The sequence below is a fragment of the Triticum dicoccoides genome, chromosome 7A (genome assembly GCF_002162155.2).
Source record: "Triticum dicoccoides isolate Atlit2015 ecotype Zavitan chromosome 7A, WEW_v2.0, whole genome shotgun sequence".
Lineage (NCBI taxonomy): Eukaryota > Viridiplantae > Streptophyta > Magnoliopsida > Poales > Poaceae > Triticum > Triticum dicoccoides.
In genome coordinates, this window is record NC_041392.1 from 217812114 (window position 1) to 217825064 (window position 12951).

A 12951-nucleotide genomic window follows, 5' to 3' on the forward strand; every position below is an offset into this window, starting at 1 on the left:
GCGCGTCACCAGTGGGGCGTGTGTGGGGCTGCCGGAGCGCTGCTGACGCGGGCGCGCGAGCGCGGAACAGGCGCGGCAGCCAAGGCAAGCGAGGCGGACTGCGACGGGCGCGCGTGGGGCACGCGGGCGCGGCCCGCGCTAGCTGGCAAGCACGACGGCAGGAGCTCGCGGACGCGGACGCGGCGGAACGAGCTTGTGGGCGTGGCGGAACGAGCGCAGCGCGACCGGCCGAGCGCAGCACGGCGCGAGGGAGGCTCGCGGCGGGCGCGCCGCGACAGGGCTCGCGGCGAGCGCGGGCGTACTCGGCGTGTGCGTCGCCGAGGCGGACAGTTTGGGGTAGTCACCGCGCTGGGCGTTTTCACCTAGAGCTGGACATGCGTGTTCGTTTTGCTACCTATTGCCATCCTAAATGGACAAAGCGGACGTCCGTTTGAGCTCGTGCGATGGAGTTGGCCTGATGCACCCGGGTCTTTCAGGGCCGGATTTGCCGGTTGATGAGCCTGAAGTTGTATACCTCAAAATGCTGATGAGGGAAAGCACTCAAAAGGAGAAGACATTTTTTCCGGTGGAAACCAAAAATTAGCAGATTCTTATTTCTATACTGGCAGACTGCAGATTCTCTCCGGCGTAGCAACAATAGTAAGGCCAACTCCACCGTGCGACCCTATCCTGTCCGCGCGCGTCAGTTTGAGGTAAAACGGACGAATAGCATGGCCCAACGTGCGGCCTCAAACAGACAAATGTCCGGATTTCGTCCGTTTTGACCCATCCTCGGCCTAAACTTGCGCGTTTGGGGTGAAATGGACGCGCGCGGACGGCCTGGACGCGCGCGGACGGCCTGGACGCACGCCCTTGTCCTCCTCGTGGCCCGCCTGTCGGGGACACTAGCAGTCCCTCCGCTCCCAACGCTTCCACCCTCTCTCTCCCGCCCGCCCCGCCGCCGGCGCTGCCGCTATTCTCCGGCCGCCTCCTCTGCGCAGCCCCTGGCCGTCCCTACCAAACCACGTCTCGACATGGCCACCGCCACGCCCACGCTTTCGCCGTGGTTTTGGCCGTCGATCGAAGGAGATTTGGCCGTCGTCGTCTTTGCCAGTGGTAGAGGGGACACGACCGCTGGCGACATACCACGGCGGCCTTGGCAGCTTCCGACGAGAACTCCAGAGCGGCCAGTAGGCGGCCGGCAACCATCCCTGCTGCGTCGAGGTGATCATCGCGGCCCCTTCGCCACCACGATCGCAAGGTGTTCGACATTTTGCCCACAAAGGTATGGATAGTGGACACGAGTTTTTTCTTCCATCATTTCCTTTGTTCATCGGACGATTCGTCGTCGGATGATGAAGATCTTGTGTTGGCTGCACTGGTCGTTCACGACCACATTCAACGGCAGCTTCCTCGGTACAGGGGTCAGTCCCTGGCCGTGCTCCCAACCTGAACCGCAACAGGGAGAGAGACCATGCCCTGCTCTATGCCGATTACTTTGCAAACACCCCGCTTTTCAAGCCAGATAAATTTCGTCGCCGTTTCGGTATGGCAAGGCATGTGTTCAATCGTATCCGAGAGGGAGTGGTTGCTCATGACCCATACTTCGAGTGCAAGACGGATGCCCTTGGCAAGTTTGGATTCTCCTCTTATCAGAAATGCACCGCGGCCATTCGGATGCTTGCATATGGTATTCCAAGCAATCTGGTGGATGAGTATGTGCGTATGAGTGAGACAACATGTCTAATGTCAATGTACAAGTTTTGTCAGGCCGTGATCGAGGTGTTTGGCCCAGAGTACTTGAGGCAGCCAATTGCCGCTGATACAGAGAGATTGTTGGCGACCAACGAAGCTAGAGGCTTCCCAGGCATGTTTGACAGTATAGATTGTATGCACTGGGAGTGGAAGAACTGTCCATTTGTTTGGCAGGGCCAGTACAAGGGGCATGTCAACGGGTGCACTGTCATATTAGAAGCGGCGGCATTGCAGGATCTTTGGATATGACATTCTTTCTTCGGCATGGCAGGTTCTCACAATGATATCAACGTGCTGCGGCGTTCTCTAGTCTTCGCGAGGCTTGCAGAAGGCCATTCCCCACCTGTCAATTTTGAGATCAACGGCCACCAGTGCAACAACGGATATTATCTAGCTGATGGTATATATCCTCAGTGATCAACTTTTGTGAAGACAATCTCGAAACCCCAAGGTGAGAAGAGAAAGAGATTTGCCCAAATGCAAAAGAGTGTTAGAAAGAATGTGGACCGTGCTTTTGGTGTGCTTTAGTCCCGGTGGGGTATCGTTCGAAGCCCTGCACTGTCATGGGATAAAAGAAAGCTTTGAGAGGTGATGACTGCTTGTGTGGTCATGCACAACATGATCGTCGAGGACGAGCGTGATGAGAGTATCTTTGACCAAAGATTTGATTATCAAGGTGAAAATATTGAGCCTCTGCACCAAGACCCGGCCATATTTGAACAGTTTGTCCAATTCCACCGTGAGATGCGTGATTGACACACTCATTTGAATCTTCAAAATGACTTGGTTGAGCACGTGTGGGATTACATTGGCAACCAATAGATGTATTGGTTCATTTTATGTTCAGTCAAGACAATTTCGATTTGGTTGTAAAACTATTTTGTTAAAGACAATTTCAATTGGGTTATAAAACTATTTTAATTTTCAGACAAATATTTAAACGTGCAAACTAGTTTTGATAAAATATGGGCATTTTTTGGCATTGACGGGTAGAATGGAGCAAACAGATGCGGCCAGCACTGGGCACACGGCCACCGCATCCCAGGATACACCCAAACACGACTTCATTACTCTACCCAAACAGACAGAATTCGAATAAAACGGACGTCCGTTTGAGGTCGGAGTTGGCCTTAATCATGGATCGTTTGTCCGGTCTCCCAGTTGTCTCGCACCGAGGGAGGAAGCCGCGAGACGCTCTGCCGCCTGTCCGAGCGCGGGACACGTGATGCACTTGCAAGGAAAAAGACACAGCCATGATGTTCGTGTCCGCGCACCGCCGCGCGAGCCAAGGAACGCAATACGCTTGTCTTGGGGCTAGCCTCCTCGAGTCGGGTGGAACGCAAACGCATGGGCATGGGCGAGAGAGAGCGCACTGCGGCTGCGTGTCTTGCCTCGCTACGCTACGTGTTTATAAATTGTGATGTAGTACTACTACTACGAGTAGAGTTGGGATGGTTCCAGTTGTCATACTGGTTTCAGCTGTGAGTACGACACTTCGAGTGAGCCAGCCGCCATGCGATGCTGCCAGATTGGAGTATCTTCCACTCTATTTTTGACATCATCAGCTTGGCATAGTGGTAGCTTACCGTGCCGAAAGCAAAACCCACGTCGCACGCATTTCCAGTGCAAGCAATTAGAGCAACTTCAATGAAACAACCCATTTCGTCCGCCCGCATTCGTTTGGATCGGCGCGGACAAAAGTGGCGACCCAACACGCCGACCCAAACTCAAATCGTGTCTGTTCGGCGTCCACGCCGATCTATTTCCGGCCCAAAATTATGCCTGGAATGCGTTGGCACGGACGCGCCGCGCGTCTCCTCGCCGTCTATCGCGTCCCCATCTGGCGACCATCCAACCGCCAAGGTCAACATAATTTATGACGACCGCTCATCTTGGGCCCACGCGTCAGCGACGGCGGTCATCCTTTTTTAAACTGGGCGTGCGGCGGGGCCGTCCTCATCCACTTACCACTCGCCCACGTCCCCATCTGGTCACCCCTGCCCCCTCGCCGGCTACAACCCTAGCCACCGCCAGCATGGATTTCTTCTCCGGCATCGGCAGCAGCCGCAAGGGCAAAGCCACCGCCCGCCATTCCCCCTCCCTCCCCGCCCTCCCCGCGCCGGCGCGCGGTCCCCGGCAGAGGCAGCGCATCAACGTGCCGTTGCACCAGGCCGAGTGGCACTGGCACTACCGCGTGCCTCTGCCGTACCCGGACGTGACGCTGCCGCATGACTGGCATTTGGATCCGGAGAGGATCCCAGTGTCGGCGGCGCCGCGGACGGCGAGGGCCCATGCGGAGGAGGTACGACGCCGGCGGGCGTTGCTGACGTCGGAGCAGCGCGCCGACCCGCACTTCGCCGCCGACTCGCCCAATTGGGCTCGATGGTTCGCCTTCGAGCACGAGGAGGCGAGGCGACGACGTCCGCGGCGTCGACCACAGCCTGCCGCCGCCCGCGCTCGTCGTCCGCGACGAGGACCAGGAGGCCGAGGCCGCCTACCAGACGGCCATCAAGGAGAGCGAGGAGGAGGAGCGGTGGAGGGAGGCGGACGAGGCGGCTTTCGAGACTGCCATGGCGGAGGCCATGGCCCTCTCCGCGGCGGGCGACTGCGTCGTGCCGCCGATGGCCCCGCCGTCCCCGCCCAAAGCCGAGCCGGAGGAGCCGGCCTACCGCGAGCGCTACTCCTAGACCGGAGTAGTGCGCGAGTGGGTCAGCGCTCCGCCGATCTGGCTCGGGGCGACGGAGAAGCAGGAGGCGGCCTACCTCAACCATTGGCACCGCGTTCGGCTGGCCGAGGAGCGCCGGGAGGGCGAGCGTCTGCAGATGCTCGAGCGCGAGGCCGAGGAGGTGGCGCGCCAGGCCCAGGCAGCGGCGGCAAAGCCCGACATCGCCGCCGTCTGGAACACGACGTTCCCCTGGGCCGGCCCTGCGCCGACGTTGATCGACCTCACGATCCCGACGCAGCCGCCGCCGCCGCCGAGGACGCCTAAGGCAACACGTCGTCTTGTTTTTAGTGTTTTTATTAATGTAATGTGGACTTTCGCCGGCCTTCGTGGCCGGCTTTTATGTTTAATTAAATGCATATATTTATTTTCAAACTGCTCTCAATATTTTCGCGCCGACGAAATGGGTCGAGCCAGCGTTGGGCGCTCACGCCGACCCAAACACAGCGCCGGACGTTTGTGTCCGTCGGGCCGACCCAAACAGATAAAAAGCGGACAAAAGTGTCGTCCGTTTGGGTCGGCCCGTTGGAGTTGCTCTTAGAGCATCTCTGACATCTCAAACGCCCGCGCATAGTGACCGGTCACGTCTTAAAAAATATATTCCACATCCAGATACCTTAAAATGCAAACCTCAAATTCATATTATTACATGCAACGTATCGATTCATGAGCCATTTGGGCGAACGCAATGGATTCCCGACAGAAGGAGTCTGAGCGCTGCCGTGCACGGGCCCTCTCTCGGGCGCGGCGGAGCACAAGCCGGATGGCCATCTCCTCTTCGGGGCCGCGTGGGATGAGCTCGAGGTCAACGAATCTGAAGGTGAAGGACTCGAACCCTGCCCGCCATGCCGGATACGGCCGGACAGAGTCGGAGACGAGTTTGGGCGGTGGAGGGGAGTGAAGTGTAGTGGTTAGGGTTTGATCCGGCGAGCGGATGGGAGGAATATATGTGGGGTCGGATGGGCCAGCGTGGGCCGAGTCCGACGTAGTGGGCGTGCACGGGCACCCCATATCCGCTTTATATTTAGGCTGGATACGAGGGGTGCCGATCAGCCCGAGTGTTTGAATCTTGTTTGAGGCACCCATCTGAATTAAAATTTTACGACCGGACAGTAACCGAACGGCCCGTTCAAACATATAAAACAGGTTCGAGGCACCCGACTGTAAATGCTCTTAGTCTTAGGTTCTTGTGATGCAGTGTATATCTCGCTTATAGCGAGATGGAATAAACTCCGTCTCAAGGATTTTCATGCGCGCTATAGTATTGAACCAGCTTATTTGTTCATTCGCATGTGGTTGCTTCGCTTCAGTTTTTTTGTTTTCTTTTATTCTTTCTTTGATTGTCTTTACTTCTTCATGAGTTTTCCTTGCTTTTCTTTTGTTTATTCATCACATTTTTTTGGTTTTTCTTTGTTACACTTTATTTTCATTTTTACTGGGGTTTCTTTGATTTTGATGTCGCGACAACTATATCTCGCTTATAGCAAAATAGAAAGAGATCCACCTCGAGGATTTCCATGCAATCACTCGTGGTTGCTTCGCTTCGCTTAGTTTCTTTTCTTTTGTTTTTTCTTTGATTTTCTTTATTTCTTCATGGTGTTCTTTCCTTAAAAAAACAATTCAACGGATTTTTGGATTTTCTTTGTTGCACTTTTTTCCTCGGTTTTCGTTTCTTTCTCTGTTTTCAATGGTTTTATTACTTTTTACTTTCTTTTTCATTGTTTCTCAGTTTTCTTCTGGTTTTCAACACAAGTCTATATATTTTGTATACATCAGGTACATTTTTGAAACATATGCAACAATTTCAAATGCATAATTAACATTTTTTGAATACATATTTACATAAAGTATATTTTCTTTACAAGTTGAACATTTTTCCAGTAGATGATTAACATTTTTGAAATACATGTTTTGATGTCTATATTTTTCATACATATTGTACATTTTTATAGACATATAAACATTGTTTTATACAAGTTTAACACTTTCCTGGTGTATGGTTAATATTTTTTAAATACATGTTTCGATGTCTATCTTTTTCATACACGTTGTACATTTTTTATAGACAAATAAACATTATTTTATACAAGTTTAACACTTTCCCAATATATGATTAACATTTTTCAAACAATATTCTTTTCTGTCTACTTTTGTCCATGCAACTTGTACATTTTTTCTATACATTTGGAACATTTTTATATACTCATTTAAAAATCATACGTTGTTAACATATTTTTAAAATAAATGTTTTGATGTCTATATTTGTCATACACATTATATATTTTTTATATACATATTTTTTTCGTAATACACATTTAATATTTTTCAAATACATGATTAACATGTTTTCCAAATACATGTTTTGATGTCAATCTTTTTCATACATATTGTAAAAGAATTATATAGATATTTTTTAATAACTTTCAACATTTTGAATAGATGATTTTATAATTATGAAATACATGTTTTGATGACCGTCTTTTTCAGACATATTGTACATTTTATATAAATATAAAATATGTTTTAAACGCATTTAACTTTTTCTAATATGTGATTTTTTTTTTCAAAACATATTGTCTGATGTCTACTTTTATCCATACATCTTTTACCATTTTTTGTATAAAGCAGGAACACTTTGTTATACGTGTATAACATTTTTTAAATAGATGATTAACAATTTTTCATATACATGTTTTGATATCTAATTCTTTTCATACAAGTTGTGTATTTTTATATATATCAGAAACATTTTTTTGTACACATTAAAAAAATCAAGTCCATGCTTACCATATTTTCAAAATTTTATGTACTCTGTTTTCTGCAACAAAAAAAAATCTGATCAAACCCATGACTGGGGAGACCTGAATGAGCCACCAGCTCATGTTCGTGGGCCGGCCGACAAGATGTCGCATTGAGCGCCAGTTTCCTTTGGGGGTACTAAAGGCGCCAAATAGGAGGTCTCTTTTGACACTTCTCCGTCTACAGGTTTCTTCCTCCCCACCACATTTCTTTACTGGAAATCAATTCTATTTGAATAATCTACCACAAACATTTCCATAATTGATTGTGAGGTAGAGCTTTTGCCATGTTTTGAACTGAAGAAACACATGACGTCAGATAGAGGCTTGTCTGGACGAGCAAGTGTCAACTAAATGTCGACATAACTTATTTTGGTGTCTTTAATTTGAGGGCTGCGTTTCTGCACGAACGTGCATCTATTCCAGTGCATGAGTAGTAAATTCAATAAAATATAGCTAACAACTTCTCAAATAAAGTAAAAAATCACACAAAATATGCTCAAATTTTCTAGGTGCTTGCAAGTTTTCATGGTGAAATAGTATCGGAGAAGCTCGGTATAAAAAACACCAAACCAGAGCTCAGAAAACTCGAGCAACTTCGAACGTTTTGAAGCTCTGTCTTTTTGGACAAAGCTCCTCACAATCAATCGCCTGTGAGCACTACAATGGATTAGTGGTTGCGCCTACTAGAGTGTTTTTTGGGAAGGGGTATACAAGAATCCACTCCATCACGACATATTTGTACAGCTAAAAAAATGACATATTTGTAAGGTTGGAAAAATTCTAAAAATATCACGCACATAGGTTTTTGTTAGAAACTTTCAGATGTGAATTTTCAGAAAATAATATAACCCATTTGTAACATAGGTGAAAACAAGAGTACTCATTTTTATGTAGGTTCCAAATGGCCATACTATTTCACGAATATATACATAGGTAACTTTCAAATCAAGATATTTGTGCTTGTCTTTTTCGTGTTTTTTCTTGAATTTTGAAACATACAGTTACCTCTTTTTTTCTTATTTATAAAATGTGGGTATCCTGAAATTCATGATTATTTTAGGATTATGTTTGCAGCCTCTTTTTTTTACAATGGGTGCCCACGTCGATTCCCATTAAAGAAGCAGCTAAATTCTGCAGTCGTACAAAACATAAGCAAAGAAAAGACAATCATCTTCCGAATCTAAATAGTCTGTTTCACTAATTTATTTATCTCAATATGCAACATGTGGAAAAGGGCATACCTCAACATACAAACATACAGACTAAGCCCACCTCAACTTGCAAACATCCATGAGTATTATGCTATTCATATTTAATAAATATTTTACAACTATATATAATAATGAAACACAATAAGTCATATGTATTTTCAGTTTTCATTATCATATTAGTACTCTGAACTTTTCATGTTCCACACAGCCAAAAATCACTGAAATATATTGCCAAATATTTCTTTAAAAACATGTGGGCTATCATTTAGTTCTACTAGTGTTTATGCTGTTTTTATTTAGCTGGTAAAGTAGAGAAGATTTCAGTTACTCCCTCCATACGGCAAATATATATACATATAATTTTGGAACTTTGACTGTAAATATTGTTTCAAATGTAATCTGTCCGGAAAGTACATTTATAATATAAAAAAATTATGTTTCATATATAATATAGAAAAATAAATAATGTTCAATAAAAAAATCTAGATAGCCATGCTAGTAAGCAAAATGGCATGTATATTTAATATGGAGGGAATATATATCACTGGAGATGCCCAGGACATATACCAAAGTCCACATGATCGTCTGATATGTGCTAGTATTATGCTCTCCGCGCCAACTCTCTTTTTTGACGTGCACGGGACATGATGAGAATCTGCACGGGGCGCAACAATAATGCTTCTAGGCAGCGTGTCACCATTTCCTCACTGCATCAACAGTGTGCAATCATCCGTTGATTGATGCATCAGTTGCACAACTTGCTGTCCGATATCCAGCTGTTTTTTTCACCCGACGGGTATCCAGTTGCTTTTGTTGGTGAAATATCGTACTTGGGCTGTGTGCCGTCTCTCGAGATTGTGGCAAAACGTGCTTGGTCTAAAGCATGTGAGTGGACAACTCACTGGCAGCAAAGCTATTGCAGTCCTTGATCTGCATGACAAGGCTAAGAAAATTACTTTACTCATTCAGTCAGATGAAGCAAGCGACAGTTTAATCGATATCTCGGGTGCATCTTGAGTGCTCTGGTCAGCAATGCAACTCAGGTGTAGTAGTATACAACAGAAATGAAATCAATTAACTTTGATTGAACTTACAAAATGAAACTCGTCAGCAACTTACAAAACATGCTCACTGTCAAAGAAACATTGCACTCTTTAATTTGATCTGCATGACATGGCCAGGACAGTTAGCATTCAGAGACTAGCGACAGGCGACAGTTTCATCAATTCATCAGTATGAACTTATATGCTGTTCCCAGTTGAGTACAGGTAGTACATCTCGAGTGCTCTGGTCAGCAATGTAACTCAAGTGTAGTATACAACAGAAATGAAATGAATTGACTTTGGTTGAAGTTACAAAACGAAACTCATCATCAGCTATACCCAAACTCCACTGAAGCCTATGGAAACGGTGCCACATAAACGAAACAACCCAAACAAACGCTCTAATTAATCCTGCAGCTGGTCAAGCGCCTTGAGGAGGAATGGCTTGAATCTGGTGACATTCACCATGACGTCCTGCTTCATGACGATCTCGGCGAGCGCCGGCCACCCCTGCGCGTGGATCTGCATGGGGTTCTTGAAGACGTAGTGGTCGCGGGAGTACTTGTCCTTGAGCGTCGTCTCCTCCTCGGACACGTAGTACTCGACGTAGCGGAGCTGCATGTCGCGCGCCGGCTGCCCGTAGAAGTTGGTGGCCATCCAGTCCATCTTGCCCCACGGCACGATCTGCACCAGCACGGCGCCGGTCGGCAGGAAGATCTGGTTGGTCAGCCCGGCGCCGTGCACCGCCAGGAGCACGTCGGCGGCGTTGACCGTCGCGGCGAAGGCGCGCACGTCGGCGCCGGCCTCGGCCACGGTGACCTCGAACCCCAGCTCCTCGCAGAGGGCCTGGACGGCGCGCAGGTTGAGCAGCTTGCGCGTGCCCTTGCGCTCGATCATGAGCATCTTGGGCCTGACGGCCGTCTTGTCGCCGAGCACCGCGGGGGCGTCCCGCGGCAGGCCGAAGGCGCGGCGGAGGAACCGGTTGTAGTCGACCATGGTGAGGTTGCGCGGGTTGCGGGTCGGGTGCGGGCCGATGATGAGGTCGCGGTCGCGGTACAGCCCGAGCTGCCCGCCGGGGAAGCAGTGCACGTCCGCCTCCTTGTCGAAGTTGATCACCTCGTAGTTGGACAGCTTCTTGAGGAGCGGCGCGAACTTGGCCACCCACCACGGCTTGTAGTTGGTGATGAGGAGCTGCACCTCGCCGGCGAAGTGCGACGTGGAGAGGAAGAGCGGGATCATGACGTCCGTGTTGTCGTGGAAGAAGTTGTCGGTGTAGCCGGCCGTGGAGAAGACGACCGCGGGGACGTCGTGGCGCCGGGAGCACGCCGGCGCGGACACGGGCGACGCGACGGACTTGATGGTGACCTCCACGACGCCCGGGAGCAGGAAGGTGTCCTTGCGGGCGTACGGCCGGATCTTCTTCTCCCCGTTGTCGTCAAACGGGCCGGCGCCCGACGGGTTGACGAAGAACATGGTCTTCTCCTTGGGGCTGACCCGGACGTCGCCGGTGAGCTCACACACGGACGGGCGCGCGTAGGGGAAGCCCTCGTCCACGGCGTTCTCGTCGCAGGTCATCGTGGCCTTGACCTCTTCTGTTTTATCGCCACCATCTGACCAAAATACGGATCATAAGTTCATACTAGGTATAGGAAGTAGTATTCGTAAATGAAGTAGATTAGTATAGCATGGAAGAGGGGATTAAAGCTAAGTTCAGACTAAAGTACGAAGTAGTACTATTTGGGAATGAACTAAATTAGTGGTACATCATGGAAGAGGGGATTAAGGCTAAGCTCTTTGGGAAATCATCATCTATTATAGGCAAGATCTGTATTTTTCATTTCATTTTAGGATCCCGGATTGAGGTAGAGACAGAAAGAAATGGAAAAGAACTCACCTGGCTTGGTTACCGCGGTCTCCTCTTTTTGGGTGCTTTCTGTCTCCGCTGGGGTCTCCACCTTTTCTTCGATCTTTGTTTCTTCTGGAAAGCCGGGCTCTTTCGGCTCCGTGCCGCCTCCAGCCAGATATTCACCGCCCTCGACTTCGATCTTCTTCTGTACCGGCACGGCCTCCTCCGTGCTGGGCACCGCCGTGGACGCAGGCGGCGCGTTCTTCATCACCATGGACGTGCTCTCTGCAGCGACAATTTTTCTCAATCAGCAAGCTTGCAAAACCAAACAAACATCCAAGAAGTGATTCCTGCGTGAAGACGAAGAACTGGATGGGAGGTGCTCACCGAAGACCGGCGAGTAGATGGCGAAGAGGCGGGCGAAGGAGATGTAGGTGAGGAGGGCGAGGCAGCAGCCGGCGACGAGCCCGATCCCGAGCTTCTTGGGCTCGATCCTGCTCAGCTCCTTGGCCAGCCGCGGCTGCCTCCGCTCGCCGGGGCCGGCCGGCGGCTTGGACCCCCGCGCGTACGCCGTGGACGCCATGGAAGATCACCCAGCCCAAAACAACACACGGTCACGACCGACGACCGATTCCCCGGGCAGCGCAAGAGAAGAAACAAAACCCACGACGCCAGCCCCCGGATATATCGGCCGGCCGATCGCCACCCCCGCCACCGAACTGCGACTTTCTTTCCCCCTCTAAAAAAGCTTATTGGATCAGTAGCGCATACGGGCCGAGGTGATGGTAACATGTAGGCGATGATTGGACTCTTCCTGGAACGAGTAGTAGTATAATTCGTTTTGTTCGTTTGGCACGGGGGAGGCGGCTGGCTGGCTTCCTTCCTCCCCGATTCCTTGCTTTGACTCGTCCCCGCAACTGCAAGCTGTGAACAATAATTTGGACTTGGCACCTAATCCCGTCGTGGACAGCAGGGGATTATTGGGTTGTCATGTTCTGTGTTTCATTATTTTTCCTTGATGGTGGTTCGGCCGGGACAGGGACTCGTGGACTCGTGGAACCAGTCCTTTGGGCGTGGGAAGGTATCCATTGGTTGCTTGCTTGCTTCGATACTCCCCCGTCGCCTATGGGAGGGAAGGTGTGGATTCCGTCAGTTAGGCACAGTTAGGACACATTCCACGTTTTTTTAGCACAACACAGTCAGCTCACAATCACACACTCGCTCCGTTCGAAAAAGTTAGTGCTAAATACATCTATTTGAGGGAAGTTTGGGACAAACTTTTTTGGACCGAAGGAGTGGATGCACATACACTCACTCCATGAGCAACCCGAGATACTAAGCCCGCATAATGATTTACATTGTGGACTGTAACTGATACGGATTGAGATATGTGGGTTGTGGAGATGCGGTCTAACGACTGGCCTGGTGGAACTCCTGGACCCTCATAGATCTCCTGGATTAGATTTGGCGTGCTGCGGATAACTCTACTATTAAAAAGGAGTAGTATGTTGTTCGTCTTGAACCCTGTAGTCATTAATATAAAAAGAATTTCAAAACCTAGCGCCGAATCCATTTGAAAATAAAACCATCAATG

At 49.2% G+C, this 12951-nt stretch overlaps 1 protein-coding gene across 1 annotated transcript; it reads right to left on the bottom strand.

Annotated features, from left to right (window-relative positions):
- Nucleotides 1–9677: 9677 nt before the first annotated feature.
- On the bottom strand, nucleotides 9678–12216 carry LOC119329694 (beta-1,2-xylosyltransferease XAX1-like). The gene is made up of 3 exons (XM_037602767.1): nucleotides 11745–12216; nucleotides 11406–11642; nucleotides 9678–11121 (listed from the first exon to the last, which is right to left on the bottom strand). Exons 1-3 carry the CDS (start codon nucleotides 11938–11940, stop codon nucleotides 9917–9919), a joined length of 1638 nt encoding a protein of 545 aa, XP_037458664.1. The 5' UTR covers nucleotides 11941–12216; the 3' UTR covers nucleotides 9678–9916.
- Between the last annotated feature and the right edge of the window lie 735 nt (nucleotides 12217–12951).